Raw genomic sequence first — 18,475 nt, forward strand, 5'->3', positions numbered from 1 at the left:
TTCTTTTCTCTCAGCCTGCCTCTCCTGCTGCACAGGGGAGTGATGAGCCACAAAACGGAGCCGTTCAGAAGCCTCCTTCCCTCCCTTCTCCCTGTGCTCAACCTGTCCAAACCCTCTGCAGACACATCACCCTGCTCCCCATGCTCACCTATTCCCCGTCCTCGCTCTCTTCCTCCCCTGCAGCTCCACACACCCTCCCTGCACAGCCGTGAGCCTACAGAACTCCTGGGAGTGGAGGGGAGAGGGGCTCCTGTGTGGCTGAGGAGCCTGGCACAGCTGCCCAGCCCAGCACACACCAGCGTGGGTCAGCTCCGGCCCGAGGCGCCCGAGCCAAAGCACAGTGCTGGTCTTTATAAAGCCGGTCCTGAATAAAGCACAATATGCTTGGAGCAGGCAAAATACTCAGCTTTAAAGTTCTTACCACTACTACCCCAAGCCCTCAAATTTTTTAGAGCTCAAGGTGAAGCAAAAGCTTTCAGTTTTTTACAGATATCTTCCATCTTCTGTCCCTTCCTTCACACCAACCAGGACCGTCCCTGTGCCAGCTCTGCCTCCCAACCAAGCTCACTGCAGCCAGAAATTCAGGTTTACTTCTACCCCACCTTCAGCCTTTAGAGGAGCTCTCGTTTATAACCCACTGCCAAGCACCTCGCCCTGCCCTCCCCTGCTCTGCCTCTATCCCCAATTTCAGGGGCTGCTGCGGTCTCCCCTGGCTCTGCCAAATCCCACAATTACTGAAGTTTCTCTTGCACATTTCTACCACCACCTCCTCCTCCCCACACATCCGAGCGCAGCGCCCAAGACAACATCTTGGGATTACTCAGGAAATGAGACACTGGGGCTACAGATTCCACACTCAAAAATCAGGAAACATTGCTATTAAGGCTGAAATTCCAGCCCCTGTGGCTACCCTGCGTTATTGACTCGATTTCCAGGCACAATGTGCTAAGGGCTGGGCAGGACTTTGGCAGCTCTAAGGAAAGAGGGATTTGGGGACAGAAAAGCCTCATGGATCAGCAGCTGGATGCCAACCACGCCAGGCTGTGCAGGGGATGGGCAGAGATGCTCCTCACAGAGGCTGAGCATTTCCCCACCTTCCCAGCTGGAGAAGGGACCTGGTGAGCCCCAGTGACATCAGTGCTGCTCTGAGGTGTCAGACTGGGGCTGCTCCTTTGGTTTGTTCTATTTTTACAGCACTCTGTCAGGCAAATCAAAGTCAACCCTAGGCTTAGCATACAAATTGCTTCATTTAAAAAAAAATAATCCATGAGACATTCAACAGTCTCAGAAATATGCATGTCACTGATAATTATCTGTAACAGGATGGGTACAAGTCATGGATTAATTTAACAAGCCTAATTAGCATCTTCTTGTGCACAAGGTAATGCACAGGCTCTACAGACTGTGGATCACCACCAGCCCTCTACAGCTTTCTGATGAATATGCAAACAGGACCAAATTAGGGCTGCTTCTGTAACCCCCATTCTGACACTTCCCAGCTTTCCAGTGGCACCTATGAGGCTTAGACATTCTTTGTTTCCAACACATAACTAAAACTAATTGCTGCAGAACAAGGGAGACTCATTTATATTTTCAAAATTGGTTTGGTGAGGCAAACTTTCTGCATTTTTCATGGATATATGGCAAATTCAGTGCTCACTGTGGTACTGCTCTGAATGAAAGGCACGACCCAAGATTATTCAGGGGACTCCCCTACCCCTATTGTGCTCCACATCTCAGCTTTCCCCTTTCTGTCCTGTGCCTTCACAGGCTCCCTGAGGAGTTGCATCATCTCCATCCCTCAAGATTTTCAAAACTCAGCTTTACAAGGGCTTGGGCAATGCAATCTCCCTTCGAAGGAAGGTACATTTTGAAAGGTGTCTGGACAAGAGGCTTCCAGAAGCATCTCTCAGCCCGAGGTATTCCAAGTTATCAACAGTACATTTAGAAATACTTGGTGCAAACCCTGCACAATTCCCTCCTCTCCAAAAACCTGTGGGCAATTTTGCTTCTGTAGAAATTTAAAAAATACTGGGTTTGTTGAAGGCTGCCTAGTGGTAAAGCCAAGAATATTCATAAATCAAAACCTCCACAGAAAACCAGTTCTGATGGATGATGTCCCAAACAGTGGCCCCAGAGCCACCACCTCCCAACACACGGGGCAGAGCCATGAACACAGCCCTGAGCCTCCAGTCCTGAGAAACCTCCTCCTGCCACCTGCAGCCCACAAGTGCAGCACTCTCAGGCTGCTCAGGAAACACTCACAGAGACAAATTTTCATCTGTTCTGTGTGATAAACCAGCACCAGTCTGAGTATCAACGCACAGACTCACATTATTTGCTCTTGATTAAAGCAAAAATTGACGTTTCCCCATACACTTCACTAGATTTCTCCAAATCTACCTGCAACCTTTCCTTCTCTCCCACTTCAAATCCTTGACTTTTTTTCCCTTCACAGACTGGTCAAAAGTCATCTCGTGTTCCTACATGTTTGAGCCTTGGCACATTCAGGAATGTCTTAATATGAATTCATGTAAGCTGCACTAAATTTACAGAAGTTGTAGCTGCTACAGGGGGGAAATGGCCTCAAGTTGTGCCAGAGGAGGTTCGGATTGGGTATGAGGAGCAATTTCTTCACTGACAGAGTGGTTAAACATTGGAACAGGCTGCCAGGGAGGTGATGGAACCAGCATCCCCAGAGGGGTTCAGAAAATGAGTGGAAGTGACACTTCATGGGATGGTTTGGTGGCAATGGGGTATTGGGCAAAGGCTGGACTTGATCTTAGAGGTCTTTGCTGTAATTCTGTACGTCTCTAATTCTAGAATTCCATAAGATAATGTAGCTTGAAGGCTCCAGCCACCACAGGCACCTGGATTACCACTGGAAAACCAGGCACGTGCCAGTTTGATTACAGTTAGACACTGTTTGTAGCAAAGCTGAATTAATATTTCACTGCAAAGAGATCCAAGTGCCCATAATAACAAATATTCAAACCCATTCCTGTTTTTTAAAAGCAAACAATCACTAAAAATTCAGTGCAAATGTTGAAGCCTGGCAGGAAATCTAAAGAAACTTCTATATAAATCAGAAACTTCTATATAAATAAGTTTCAAGCTACCAAAAAAACCAATATTCTCAGATATAAAAGTATATACTCACTTGTTTACAGTGTAACAAAATCTGAGCTTTTAATTAGATGCCGGCTTCTAGATATAGCAAGTCTACAGCAGTTTTTAAGATGGATGATTTTTCCCATTCACAAGTTAATTTTTGAAGGCACAGAAAGCTTCTTCACAAATATAGTACTAAAAACTGCATCCAGTGGGAACTAAATTCAGTTAGAATTGCCTGGGTTTATCGATTTTTTTTGGAAAATGGGGTTTATTGCATCAGAAAGCTTTGCTTTTATTTGTATAAAGCCTTTAATTTCACAACAGAAATTAAGCAGCTGACATGGATTAGAAGTTTTGGCGTAACTGCTCATTTCAGCCACTGCTAAAGAGAAAATAATGGTTGAGACAAAATTACACAATTATATTACAGTTTATCTTTAATAAAAAAAAAGTCTTTTTTTCAAATGCAAAGATGGTTGTTTGCAAAAAGAGCAATAAACAAATGAGAAAATATCCCAACTTACAGGAATATTATGGTCCTTTCTTCCTTTATGGGAGGAAGCAACATGAGCAAGGTACTGAATAACCTTCTTAGTGTTCTCAGTCTTCCCGGCACCAGATTCACCTCTGCAAAACAGGGCAGACATTTTCCTCAAAATTCATCTTCAACAACTCAGCAATCTTTGTTTCCAGCCCCTCACTTCATCCCATTTATGGCCCTGCCCGTGCAGCAGATCTTCACTGACCCCCTAAACCCAACAGCAGGGATGTTGCAGGGAACCACAAGGTATTTGTTGAAAATCCTTCCTTCATCCTAAAGATCCCCTGAGCATTAAGGTGTTGATACAAGGTGTAACATCAGTTTGATTAAGAGCTTTTGGCTTCATGCCTGAACTCCTTGCTACCCACGGTAACATGAAACACTTGTCCCCTGCCCTGATCACTGCAGACAGAATTTTTCAGGGTGCAGATACACTTTTATTTTTAAATCATGAGACAGATATATATACACACTTTTAGCATGATTTGAATATACTTTATATACCAGGATTTGGAGATGGGAATTTCCAAGTTAAGGGAAACAGTACCTTTAGGAGGCAGAAATACAGTGTAGTAAAACACACTTTAAACAAGAGATTCTTTCCACTGCTCGTCTCTGACTCTTTTCTAGGTTAAAAATATATTTAATGCCACGGGGCTACATGAAACCATTAAGAAATGAATTTATCAGTGCAGAGTGGCAGAGTTCACAGATCAATAAAGACAGCACATGCACATTTCATTTTTAAGCCAGAGGTGGATTTAAAGCAGAATATGTTTAGACAGAATTGACGGAGAGGTTTACAGGAGATACTCAGGGCAGGAAATGTGACCAAGTTCACGTCCCTGCAATCACAAATGATGTTAGTACGGCTCTAAAAATGCCAGTTTGGGGGTTTTTTTCTAACCTAGGTCTGATCTTCAGACACATCCACCCCGCAGAGGGATGGAGGTGTGCCCTAGGCAGGACTCAATGGCTGCAAACCACTGGAGGAAGATTTCCAGGGAGACAGCGACTGCCACGAGCAGCTCTGACGTGTGGGAAGCTGAAAGGGATTTTATTATGGGGATTTGCATGGAAAGAGCGGAAGCACTCCTGTCATTCAACAGTTGTTCAAAAATTAACAGTTTGGAGGCCAACTCCTTTGTAAGAATAACAAGCACACATTTTCTCTGCCTGCTTATTTCTCCTCTAAGCTACTTATAATGGAAATGTTCATTTACCAGGGGAATTTAAGCACCTTCTTTTGCAGCCTTTTCCATCGTGCTGTACACCCCAGTTTGGTAGCTAATCTGCATTTCCTTAGGGATTCAGTACCTCCAGACCTGCACTTCTAGATCAGATAAGAGCTGAGGAGCATCCCTATCCTCACACTGCACTCAGCAGCTGCAGAAAGGAGGCGAGAGAGCTCTTGGAATTTTAATTCTGCACATACAGGAAGCATACTGATACCAGCCCAGATTTTTGAGAGAACAGACTCAAACACTCTCATTGCTCCTCACCTTCCAACAGCAAAATCACAGCAACCCCACGGGGAATGGCCCTAAGAGAGGAGAGCCTCTGCTAAGGGATGGCAGGATGGGCATTTCTGCACCCAGGAGCAAGAAGCTTTATTCACAGCAGCTCGTGGGACTCCTCACAAGAGCTTCAGGTGAAACAGCTGCTGTTTGTCCTGACAGAACAGCAGCAAGCCCCAGGTTTGGCTGGAAAACCCTGGACAAAATGGTCCTGCAGCTGAGCTGTGGGATATTCCACAGCCTCACTGACCCAGCTGTGGCTGCAATTCCAGAGGGTTAACCAAGGGCCCCTGTTCTACTGGTGGCATCTGCTTCTTGGAGGCAGCTCCATCAGTCTGTCTAAAACCACTTTGGTCCATTTCTCCTCACAATCATTGGGAAATACCACAGAATATGAAAGATTAGAAAGCACTGCATTCAATTACTCCGAGCTTTCCAGAGACAGAGGGGAGTTCCCTGCAAACTTGTTGACTGGGCTGGCTTTGCTCAGTGCATGGAAAAACCTGGAAGGTCCTACCTGAAAAGCTGGTTGCAAAGGAGATTACTCTGAGAATTGGCTAATGGATAACTGGGTTTCCTTTTTGCCAAGATACCATCAGTATGAAACCCAGAAACTGGGTGTACTTTGGGACCGCTACAAGTGGAACAACACCCTCTGACCTAATGAAAAATCCCATTTCCACCCAGCCCAGAGTCCCCACAAACATGACAAATGTGAATGCTGATAAGCAGGAAAAAATCCCCAAACCATCAGGTGCCAATTCTTGCTTCTCAAGTCTTTATTTCTCATTTCCCTTTCACTGCAGTGTTTACATTAACATAATTCGTGACCATGAGCAATAATAAAAGCAGCTTTGCCTGTTTCTAGATGTGTATTAAAATATGCTAACGCTAAAACTATTCCAGCAGGTAAGAGAAGTAAGAAGCACAGCAAAATATACATTTCCATTTTAAAACAATACAATTTGTTCTTATTGTCAGCAGAGCTTGGGAATGCACTATTAGCTGTGCCTGTAAAGCTAGAGAAACATTTCTGTCAAATCACAAGAAGAAAGTTTATTCCATTTTAAAAGAGGGAAATCTCCTCTAACACACACAGTGCAGAGAAGCTGGTACAATAAACACAGCTCAGAGGGCAGCTTTGGAAAAGGGCAGCACGGGATTGGAAGAGTCAGCTGCAGGCACACCAGCAAAACTGCACAAGCACAGGAAAAGCAGCAGCTTGAAACACATTCCTTGTGTTAAAAACCCTCTAAGTCTAACAGAGGGGTATTTTAGAGAGTCTTTATGCAAGACCTCATTCAAAAGCAACACTAACGGATGTTATCATCCCAGTCCTGCTCTCCCTGGAGCTTACAAGAATGCCAAATATTTCCTGCAGCATCGTGTCAAATAGCTCTGCTGCCACATACTACGAAAGAATTCGAAGATTTAGGATAAAGTCCTTTGCATTTATAGGAATAATGACATCTGCATACTTTGGTTCTTTCCCAGGAGTGCAAACACGGGGATTATAAAAATAAATTAAAATCTTCTACCTCTATCAACCTGCCCAAAAAAGGTAAACTCTGAGTAACACCACATACAATAGTTACGGAACGAAGCTAAAGCTCAACTTTTTCAACCCCTTGTTTTAATACAACTCAATCTGTTACCATAAACTAAACAACTAAAGCCCTGGGCTGAGAACCAGCCTTACCTCAGTCAGTGGCAGCTCTGCTAAAACTGCATGAGGCTCTTTATTTCACCTCCTTCATTTCAGGCTCAGCTCCACTGGTAGAATCCAAACCTTATGGGGCTGAATGGAAACACTCAGCTCCAGCCTTGGGCTGTGCCAAACAGTGCTCCCAAGGAAGCAAACCCTCCTTAGCTATAGTTGGAATTACAAGGTTATTCCATCACTTAACTGAGGGATCTCTCCCTTGGAAGCCACCTTCCAGGGACAGGTCAAACAAAGTCAGACACTGACTGGTGAATTTATGCAGGATCCCATGTCCAAGTGCTCTTCCCTGGAGCAGCAAAGCTGCTGCTTTGAAGCAGCTTCATGCACATTTAAAATAGGAAAAGTTTAGCCAGCATGAGCACTTTAAAGTTTAACATGGTTTTGAATGTAAAGCTGGAGTGCCATTTTCAGCAAAGCCGAGAACTCTCCAGGCAAATTTATCCCAGCTCCAATTTGGTTAGCAAAAACCAGGCACTGACTCAACCAGCTGCAGCTCCTTCCCTGAGCAACTCGAGCCCAAATCTTGCACAAAAGGCACTTCCACTGCTGAATGGATTCTCCTCTGGAGAACAGGCAGAACAGAGAGGGAGAGAACTCGCAGGTGACAAAGCAAAGAGGCAGCAAGCAGGGGTGGGAGCCTCTCCCCACAGCACCACTTCCAGCAGCAGGTGTTATTCCAGGAACAGGTCAAGTGCCCCTCCCAAGGGACCTATTCCCAGAGGGAACAGTTGCTTTCCTTGCTGTCCAGCAGCTTTGAGGCATTCACACATCTTGTGACAGTGACAGCACCCGGCGTGGCAGGGCCACCACCTCTCCCTGACCTGGGAAATGCTTTATGGACTTTAGGGAAGTCAGATGAGTTTAAAGTTGTTTACTGAAGGCCCACTGCACAGACTGGCCCCCTTCCAGCCCACTTCCCCAGAGAGCCATGAACTCCATGAGCAGAGGCTTCCCAGAAGGTACAAAGTGCCCGAGCAGCACAGGGCAGAGGGACACAAACCCCCACGTCCAAAGGAAGCTCTGCAGTTCAAAGACAGCTTCTCTTTGTCTTGCTGCCTGGGCACAGTCTGCAGACTAACAATATTCCTGAAGATGTGGAATGCATTAGGATGGTCAGATGCAGTTGGAGATCATCTCTGTGATTTAAATTCCTGAAAAGCTAACCCAAACAAGTCAGGATTTTGCATTTTGGATGCCTGGATCACTCAAGCCTTTCCTCTGCCCCAGGAATTTCAGGCTGGTTCTATCCTTCCTGATCAGGAACAAGCTCTGCGATGAGAAGTTCATGTGGCAGCAGAGGGTCCTCCTGTGAAGAAGTGGCACCACTCCCTTGGCACCTGGGCAAGTTCCCAGCACACAGAACCCAACCTGCTGCTCACAGCTCCCCTGGCCAGCAGGGCCTCCTTCCATGGAAGCAGCCACTTAGAGAAGGCCCCAAACCATGGAAATATGGAAATATGCACTTAAATTGTTTGGAGGAGAAAGTAACTGCCTATGTAAGAGCCCCAACAATGGCCTTTTGTCCTTGTCACAACAGCAGTTGCAAAGAACAGAGGAGACACTTATTCTCAGGCACAACTGAGCAGATCATCTGCCAGTTACAAATTAACAGATATTTACAGACAAGACCTGTAATTAAAGGGTGTCTTAATCACCTGGCTTATTTTCTGCAAGAGGTATAACTGATAGTTTGGAAAAGAGTCATTAATTGGCTTTACTATTTACGTGGCTGCTTTAGAGTTGCTTCCTTTGCCTCCTGATGCTTCACATCATCTCCACACCACTTGCCTAGGGAATGTTACCAGCTGGACTCCAGCCAGGGGTTGTATACAAAAATGTTTGGTATTTGCTGGTGTTGGCCTTTAATAAGCAGCCTCTATTCTCTCCACACCCCATCACTCCTACGGAAGCCAGTTCAGATTAGATATCCTTGTAGGGCTGCAAGCATCTGCTAAACACCTCTTTATCAGGCCCAGGCCCAGTTTGGGGAATACCAGAAGGCTGTGGTAAGAGTCTCCACTTCAGAACGCACTGGCTCTGAAAGTGCAGTGCAGCACATTTTCAGAGTTGACTTTCTTGAGTATTTCCCAAATTCCTAATTACCACAACACAAATTTCTTCATCTTGGTCATCAGCCTGGCATGCTCAGCAAGCAGAGAAACACCAAAACTTCACAAAATAGCAGCTGGAGCTTCTCCAAGAAAAAAAACCAACCAAAACCCGCCCTGAAAAGCTCTTCAGCACAACTTCACATCCCACAGAAATGGGAAAATGTGCGGGAAGATCTGGGAATGTTGCAGTGTTGGCATCACATCTCTGTACAAATCACTGATGGATGCTGAGTCAACACAGGCTGAAAGCTACTGCTTTTATATATATATATAGAACTTATGTTATATATATATCTATTACTTATAAGCTAGGAGGAACATGACGTTTCTGGAACTCCACGTATTTTCCTTTCTTTTCAGCAAACTAAGAATTTACAGGCAAAGTCCAAAATAAACTTTCATTTGCACTCCAGTCAAGGGGGAGTGATGAGATGCACGTTGGTTAAGCCCAGCTTCCCAGCAAAGTGCTGGTTTTGAGGGGTGCTCGTCTGCTTTTCGTTGAAAAGCTGGATGAACTAAACTCCCAAGCAGAGGAGAGCTCCAGCAGCCTTTCTCACCATCTGTTAGTGGTTAGCAGCCCAAGATTAAACCATCCAACTTCAAAGCTAAGAAGAAATTCTCACCATTACTGTTTGTTCAGCTCCTCCCATCTCATCTTTAGCCAAGCAATAATCTGGCTCTCACCCATGGATCGTCCAAGGGATTTGGGAGCTGTAAATGTTCCTGTCTCTGGCCATATTTGGGTTTTTCAGTTGGTGAAAGGCCAAAGGGCACATCAGAAATCCCATCACTGCTCCTGAGGAAATCAGGGGGATGCCATGGAACAGCAGAGGCCTCCAGCTATGGGAAAAGGACTTTTGGTTCACTCTGAGAAAAGCCTATCCATAATAAGTTTATTCTCCAAGTTTCTTCCTGGGCTCAGTACTCCCTAACTCACACAAACAGATGGGGAAGGGGAGGTGCCACTATGAACCAAGATAAAAACCAGAAGCAAGGGAGTCAGTGCACGTTACACACCACTAACTCCCAGTCACGCCCTGGAGACAGTCCCTGCAACAACACAATTGTCTAAATTTGGGTGCTTAAAAGGTGGGGAGTGGAAAGGGGAGAGAAAAGAAGGTAACAAAGAGAGCAAGACAGCACAGCACTTCATGCTCAGAGACACCTCCTGTCTACAGCAAGAGCAGGAAGGCATCTGTCATCAAGTCTGGATTGGAGAAGCGCAGGACAGCCAGAGCAGCTGCCAGTCCCAGCAATCCCCTCCTAAGAACCAGATTCCATGTCAGGACAAGGTGTTTTGCAGCCAGAGAATGCAGCAGCACAGTTTGGTGGAGGCTTTTTTTTTACCTCCTTGGTACATTTGACTTTGGGAAAATATTACTGACTTTAAAAACACCAGTTTATGCAGAACTCCTGATGGAACATTATAGCAGGTGATGAAGCTGAGACAGGAAACCTCCAGGTAACCCCACTGCCTTCAAAACAATGAGATGTTATGAGAGACATGCTTGGAGAACCATCTGTGCAGCTATGGAGGTAAAAGCCTGTTCCTGCAGCATCTCAGTGAAACACAGCTCATCCTTCAGCACAGCTTGCAGAGAGAAAAAAATTAAGAGAACTCTCAGCAAAGTGGACTCCTCAAGAAGATCGACCTGCACTCACCTTCCTCACAGAGGTTGTTATTTACTAGAATAATGATTGCAGGAGTGCAGGCCTTTTTGAGGAAACAAACTGGTGTTTCCTAAAGATCTGCATGGGGGAAGACAATGGAACTGCCTCAACCCCAGATTTAATTACACACTCTCATGCCAAGGATAAAAATGCCATGTGTGCCACATTCAAATCAGCATTCAGTTCTCTATTGAGTTCAGAAGATCAAAAGCTTACGTTCATCTTGCAGGCGAGGCAACAACAAAATTGGAGACCAGAGTGTTTGAAGCTTTCCAAGGTAAGTACAAATGGATTGGACATTCACTAAGAACCAAAGGAAGGCACCTGGAAAACTACAGAGACAATCTCTGAAGACCAAGAACCCAAAGGCTTGTCATAGCACCGATCCCATACTTAGGAATTGCCCCAAAAGCAGCACTGCTGTCTGCCAAGAGGAAAAGGGGGCTGGATGCAGAGCCCTGGTGTCCTTCAAATACCATTACTGGAGAAGTGACTGCTCCTCCTCTAAAGGCCATGAGAGGTAAAAAAAACAGGAAACTTCATCAATAGAGGCAAGGGAAGACAGGTGAAGATGCAAAGCAGACAGACCTTCAGCAAGAAGTGGGAGAGCTTTGTCTGCAGACAATTCCGGTCCAGGCAGTCAGAGACAGGGAAATGACAGGCACACCACAACTGTCCACTCAAAGGGTGTTTTTTTCCCCATTAGCTACCCTGAACCACTCCTACTGGAGAAATGAAAAAGTATTCTGAGGGCTGCCAGCTTTAGTAAACATCAGGGTCAATCAGATAATCCAGGACCTGAGACAGCAAGTTTGGGATGAGAAGATGAGCCTTATGAAGTGCCACAGGAGTTTCTGAAACCCCTTCCAGTGTGGTTAAGACACTCTCCTTGCATTTCATTTATTCCTCCCTTAGTCTAGGACCTGCAAAACCAGGGGCATGAAGGGGGACACACAATTTACCTCTTCACCAGAAGCAGCAATGCAAGGCAGAGCCAAGCCCAGCCACCCAGAACCCAGCCCAAGATGCACGAATTCCATGCTCTGTACCAGATACCAAACAGGGATCACTTGTCCACTCAGTACAGAAGGATCAAAAGCTCACAGGAACCTTAGAGGCGAGGTGATGACAAAGTTGAAGGCAGGAGAGCTTAGAGGCTTTCCAACTTGGAAATGAGCAGATTGGACATTCACCAAATCCTGCAGCACTGCCACTCCAACCTTGCGGCTCAGCTGACCATGCAAAGGAGAGTGAAGTTCATGCACAGACACAAAACATGAAGCTACTTCAAAACATTCACCTGGGGCAAGCACACGCTGCCAAAGCATCCACAAACACACGAGAACAAAGCGTTTCTTCTCACTCTGGGATCCCATCCCTGCTTTGAGGGCTGCTTTGTGCATGGCACATGAAATAGCGATCACATGAAAACAGAAGTCCTGCTAGGAGCAGGAACCACAGACCTAGCCAAGCCTGAATTAACTGGATCAACTTTTATCTTAAGTACAGAACTCTCTTTGCTTCTGTGTCCTTAGGCCCTGAGAACCTTGTATTCATGGTATCCATAGCTGGAAAAAGCATGGCTTGAAAGGATCCACCCTTAGTCCTGTAGAGACTCTGAGAGTTAAGACGCTTCTGCAGGAAGCAGAAGATGGAGAACTGAATCCCTTCATGTCAAGAAGGACACTAAACCCAGGACTCCTTCCAGCAGTTGGTCTCCCCACTGAGCTATTCCAGGCAGCAGGATCCTCCCAACACAGTGGCACCCAAGCACTGTACCTGCCCCTCTCCCTCAGATACCTGAGCACGCTGTGTTCCACCCAGGCCTGGTCCCTGCAGGCAGCTCCAGGACAGAGCCAAGGTGTGGTTCCCAACACAGATGAACCATCCTGAGCCCCAGGCTGCTCCCAGCAGGGACAGTTTCCCTCCTGCACCTCGCACCTTCAGGCTGGCACACGGAGGGCTGGCCCAGGGGACTGAACGTGAAAAGCACCATTCTGTGCAGGGCTGGGTTTGAGCCAGCCTCGCTCCCTGAGCACGCAGGGAATCCTTATCCCACCGGCTGCAACTCCCAGCGCCAGCACAGGAAGCTGCAGGAACACACAGTCCGTGGGGGAGAGGGAAGGAAGCTGGATCACCCCTTCCAAATGCAGTCCAAGCACAGAGCAGCTCAGGAGGCTCACAAGCTGAAATCCTGCTTGTGTTCTGGCTTCCCAAGCACTGCAGTTCCAGATCCCAGGAAAACTCAGCTAAGAAGAAGTTTGCTCTTGCGGGGAAAAGGGAGTTCAGGTAAAAGGGAACCTTCATGTCACCTTCCTCAGAGATCCCCCCTTGAGGCACACCCAAAGCTGAGCTGCTGCTCAGGGTCTCCAGAGCCACTTTTGGCTCTTGTCTCCCCCAGGCATTTCCCACTGAGCAGTTACAGCACAGCACTGCCAAGATGGGAACTTCTTAAAGCTTTTGGATCAGATGCACAACTCTTCGCTGCCATTTTTAAATTAGATTTCTTAAGCAGCACATGCCCAGAAAATGCAGTAATGTGAATTACAGTATTAAAAGACCATATCCCCATATTAAATATCACTTCATGCTACATCTTTTCCCGCTGCCTGTCAAGATTAAAGACCAAGATTTGACTCCCACAGTTGTACCAAAGCCCCCTCTCACAATACAGATCCCCAAAAGTGCCCAAATGAAAAGCAGTCACTCACGTGCAGAGAATTGATTGGTCCTCACGGTCTGCAAAACAAGAACAAACATGGTTACAGGGGTTTGTTTACACTGTTCTGTGATTTGCAATACGGTTTCTTTTAATTTAATATTTTTAATATTCATTTTTTCAGTTTAAGAATTCTAAGGACACTCTGAAGTAATTTTAATAATATCCCTTTAATAATATCCCCAGTTCACATGCACACACCCCTCAAACAACAGCTTAGAAGTTCCTAAAAGTTTTGCCATTTCAGATAATGAAGTCAAAATTCTGGTTCAATTTATTAATCATCCACAGTAAGGTTTTTAAATATATTTTCAGCTAAAGTGGACTTACACTTCTTATTCTGTTCGCATAAAGAATTTAAAACCTTATGTGAGGAGAAAACAGTTTCAAGCACACAACCCTGACAACCACACACTTGGAAAGAGCACTGCCATCTCCTGCAAACAAGTGCTTTCCTCCACAGCTTTTTGTTTCCTTTTTTTAAATGAACACACAGGCCTGAAGAGCTCCCACAATTCAGCTTATTCATGCAAGCCTTGTCCAAAGGACATCCAGGGAAACCCAAATGCTGCAGCATTGTGGCTCAGCACTTCTGTGCCACGCAGAGCTGTGCTCACGATCTTTGAGAAGAACTCCTGAAGGTCAGACACAGCCTGCAAGGGCTATTTCATCATGGCAAGAGCTCCACAGAATATATTTCAGCACCATATTAAAAATTATATCATCAAAACATCCAAATATACCTGCAGCAAGTATAACATTTCAGTTCAAGTCTCTCAGAGCAGGCAGATGTTCCTCGTGCACGCTGCCACCACAGGCTGAGGCACAGATGCCACCCCTGGCAAGTTTTAGACTGCATTAACACCAACTATGACAAAAAATGGAGGTGCTTTCTGGCTGAGAAATGTTAAAAACATGCAGTCAGTTGTACTTTGAACCCGTTGTTCAAAAATACTAAGAACTAGGAGTGATCCCCTGGTGTGCTGTGCAGAGCAGCTGCACTGGGCTGCGCTTTACCAGGGGCAGAACATGAATCCTGCAGCCTGTGACTGTGTCTTGCAAGCAGATGTGAGCTCCAAAAATCCCTCCTGAAGGGTAACAAACAGCAGAATGAGTGCAGGAAAACTGAAATATTAGTTTAGATTATTAAAAAGTGGGAAAGAAAAATTCCAAGAGTTGGTGACCCTCCTGACAATCCTGCAGGGATGCTCCCGGATCATTCCCTACAGCTGCATGAGGTGTAGCAACTCCTGCACAGACACACCAAAAAAAAGAAATGAGAAGCCTGGGACTGCAAGAAATGAAAGGTGAGAGTGGGCAAAAGCAGTGGGAGTATGACAAGAGAAACATTAAGAAAACACTTGTTTATGTTCTTCTGGGTTTGCTATCTGGGAGCTGGTCTTGCAAGACCTACCAAAAATAAGTTTTTGGTGCCAGGAGCAGCTGCAGGGCAGGGCTGCAGCTGCAGCTGGGTGTCTTGCACAGACAGAGCAGTGCAGCTCTGTGACCCTGACCTGCTTAGGGGCAGCCAGCAGTGACTCATGCACTGAGCTCAGTACGCCAGCAAAAACTCAAGGTGACGCAGGACAGGACAAATCATCTGTTCTTTCAGAAGAAACAGCGGAATGAAAGCCAAGTCGGTACCATGCGTAGAGTTGAAAGTCAGTATTTCTTAGCTTTAGTATTTACTGAGGCGTTTTTTTAAAGTGACAAGTTGATTTTTCCCTTCTTACTTCCCGGGAATCACTTCACTCTAATTTTGTCACTGTAGCTAGGCCACTACCTCAAAAAACACAGTCTCCTCTAAACTAGAGCTCTTCAGTTTGGAACTTCAAAAAAACTTAACACAGCTAGCACTTGCCTTGAAGTTTAATTTATTTAAAGGCAGTGTGTGTTTGTCAATGCTTTGGATCATGACATTTGTTACCTGTGCATTTACCACGCAATGCTACTGTGCAACAACACACAAGGCACACTGCATAAATGAATTTTCTCACCCAATTAGTCCTAGAGACAATCTACAAGTCCAGAAAGTTGTATTTATTTGTCATTGCCAGAAGCTCCAGCAAGTGCAGCCAAGCTTTTTAATTTTCTCTGTCCAGGAGCCTGAATGGACACAGACCCTACAAAGTAAATTATCTGCACTCAAGTGCAGATCAACTCCAAATCCATTTCTCTGTGTCCATCTGGACTCTGAACCTCACAGACCGTGAAAGTGGAAGTAAGACAACAGCAAGCTTCAGGTTTTGCCTTGTGATCCTTCCCTTATGCTGATGGCCAGTTCCAGCACCCAGCACTGACCTGACAGTACCCAAACCTACACATGAAAGCTCGGGGTGATGCTTCACACAGTGTCAAATGCCAGGTACCTTCTGGCCCAAGGAAGAGCTGATCTCCCCAGACTCACTCTGAAAAAGCCTCTGACAAAATGACTAACGTGGAAGGGTTATTTGTGGCTGGTTTCTTCAGCTCTTCTCCTCCCCCAGAAAACACGATGTGTCTGCAGCCTTGATTTCCGAGCAGGTGGTTCCCCTCCTCAGGACTGTACCTACATTCCACTCAGCCTGCCTGGAAGGGCTGAGCCCATGTGTGGCTCTTGCCAGATTTGTTCTCTGGGGTGAGGCAGAAGCTCTGAACTCCTCTGAGCAGACTCCAGGGCTTGGCTGATCAGGGGTTAAAGCAACTCAGCTCACTCATCAAAGATGCTCAGTAAGTCAGTTCAGCTCAATCAGGTGAATATTAGCACGAGGATGAGGACATTTAAGAGGCAATGAAATAACACCAAGCTCTTAATTTAAGTAACATCACAAGACAACCCTTTGGTTTTAATCACAAACCAAAACAGGCAAGTCCCATTGGAATCTACCACTTATGCAGCTTGGATTTAAATATCATCCAAGGTCTTCAAGCTACACTGAAGACCACAACATTCAAGTTGCACAGAAAAGATTTTATCCAATATCCCTAATTTGAAAATCAGAGTTAAAGTCATGCAGAGTCTAAGAATAAAAAAAAAGATTATTTTCTGCTGATGAAGTAACACTTTCTGTAGACTAGGATATCCTTTTGAATGGAAGAATCTGGAAGCACGAAGGCAATACAACCTGATACTCCAAAAACTTCCAGCTTTAGGCTGGAGCTCCCCCCCTGCTGTAATTCAACTTGAGCAGCTGTTGATGTCTCCTTTCCTCTGCCCAGTGTCCCATCCCATGACCCCCTTGGAACCAGCAGCTGACTGGGCACATGCACAGTAGCTGATGGAACAGCAAAATTTAGTTTTCAACCAGACCAGCTCCCTGGTGGAGTTTGTAACAGAGCCAGACAAACCCTGGAATTAGCATATGGAAAATGAGAACCACCTCTTGTGCCAGCTTCTGAGGCTCTGGTCACCCTAAAGCCACTGTGAAAAGCACATTGCCCAGCCCAGGTGAGCTGCAGACTCTTCCCAGTGAATGTCTTTCACTCCTGCTCCTCTCACCTCCACCCACGGGCAGGATCTGAGCCCCAGGTGAGGAGCAGCAGCAGCCCCACAAAACCCCTCGTACTACAGGGACAAACCCTTGGAAGAGAGGCCAAGGAGAATTACCAGAACACAACACAGGAAGAATTACAGCTCTAAAAGTCATTTTTACCTACTCTGCTCTCCCCTCCCCAGAGGAATTAGCTCTGGGGACAGCAGCTGGCAGCTGCTCAAACAAACCTGGTGCTCAGCAGCAGAAGGGCTTTTAAAAATCCAGTCAGAATAGATTCTGATGTTATAATAAAATTCAGGAAGTTTTGGCTGTCAGAATACAAAATCATTTGAGGCTACAGCCCTTCATTCACCAAGCTATATCCTCCCAAAACAGCCTAGCCCTAACAAACCCCTGTTAACTCCAGGGGAAGGCTCCAGATGTACATTAAACATTTGTTGGGTAATTGGTTCAGGCAGCACGTTCTGAAAAGTTGTAGTTCCAACCTATAGACTCTGTCTAGAAAAGAATTACAGTATTTTAAAAGCAGCTTTTCTTAAAGGCATAACTTTGTTCTGCTCTGGTCACACTGTAGTCATTTATAAACTGATATAAGACAATCAAACAGAAAAGCAAAAATCTATCTTCAAGTTTCCCACTGAAACTCAAAGACAGCAACGTTTCAAGCACAGGAGCTTTCTCACAGAGCAGAGTTTACAAGCACACAGATACCCAGCCTCTACAACTGGCTTTGCTCCAATTACCCTTTACTATATTGATATTTTGAGTATTGCAAATGTCCAGATCTCTCTCACGATTTGACTGGGAATGAATGGAAGGAGCCATTTGGAGCTGTCCCTGAGTGACCTGCCCAACCAGAAAGGCATTTTTTGAATTAGCACTCATTGATAAATCTATGAAAACAATTCCACGTGTGCCTTGCCTGCTTTCAGCTTTAACCTCTCTCTGATTACAATTCTTATCAAACAGGAACTTCCATACAGACCCTGTCTCTCAATCCCCTTATTTAAGGTAAGAACATGAAATAAGTGTGCCAAGGTGAAAAAGGTTCAATCCAGCAAAGCAGTGAAAATGGATGTGAGTTTTAACCTGCTTTCCCAACTCAGGCTGGGGAGAAAGCAAAGGGCTACCACACATCCAGCCAGCAGAAAACCATGGAGAGGAAAATGGTTCTTATTTGCAGGTACAGCAAGGGTTGTCCTTCCCCAAACCCAAGCACAAAACTCTTGTGGATCATTCATTCTGGCATAGCCTTTCCTTTTCCCTCTCCAGAGCAGTGATCAAATGCCAGCCCCATTTCTGCAACAGACATCAAAAAAAATCCCAGCTTTTTTGGGGGGGTGGAGGAGGCAAATTCTTTGATATTCTCAAACAGGAGACAGCACTGGCTTTCTAAAAAGAGACCCCACGGAGGGGAACGGAGGGTGCTTGTTTATTTGTAGGTGGTATTTCATCCCCAGGTGCCACAGACCACAGCCCAGGAAAAGCTCCCTGGTGGATGGCCTTGTTTGTTGTGGATGCAGGCTCCAAGGATCTGTTGTATGTGTGCCCTCTGCTGTAAGTGAACAGGCTCAGATATCAATCTACCCAAGGTCATTTAAAAATT

General features: G+C 45.6%; 1 protein-coding gene across 4 annotated transcripts in view; it reads right to left on the reverse strand.

The window, feature by feature from the left end:
• MYH10 (myosin, heavy chain 10, non-muscle) overlaps positions 1–18,475 on the reverse strand; it is an 89,718-nt gene that overhangs the window by 45,659 nt on the left and 25,584 nt on the right. For all 4 annotated transcript variants that reach the window (XM_017737707.1, XM_017737705.1, XM_017737706.1 and 1 more), the window contains exons 3-4: positions 13,389–13,416; positions 3,639–3,741 (exon numbers count right to left, since the gene is read on the reverse strand). In XM_017737707.1, coding sequence (XP_017593196.1) covers positions 3,639–3,741; positions 13,389–13,416 — 131 coding nt within the window. The remainder of the gene's footprint in view (positions 1–3,638; positions 3,742–13,388; positions 13,417–18,475) is intronic.

The sequence above is a fragment of the Corvus brachyrhynchos genome, unplaced genomic scaffold, assembly GCF_000691975.1.
Source record: "Corvus brachyrhynchos isolate BGI_N302 unplaced genomic scaffold, ASM69197v1 scaffold236, whole genome shotgun sequence".
Lineage (NCBI taxonomy): Eukaryota > Metazoa > Chordata > Aves > Passeriformes > Corvidae > Corvus > Corvus brachyrhynchos.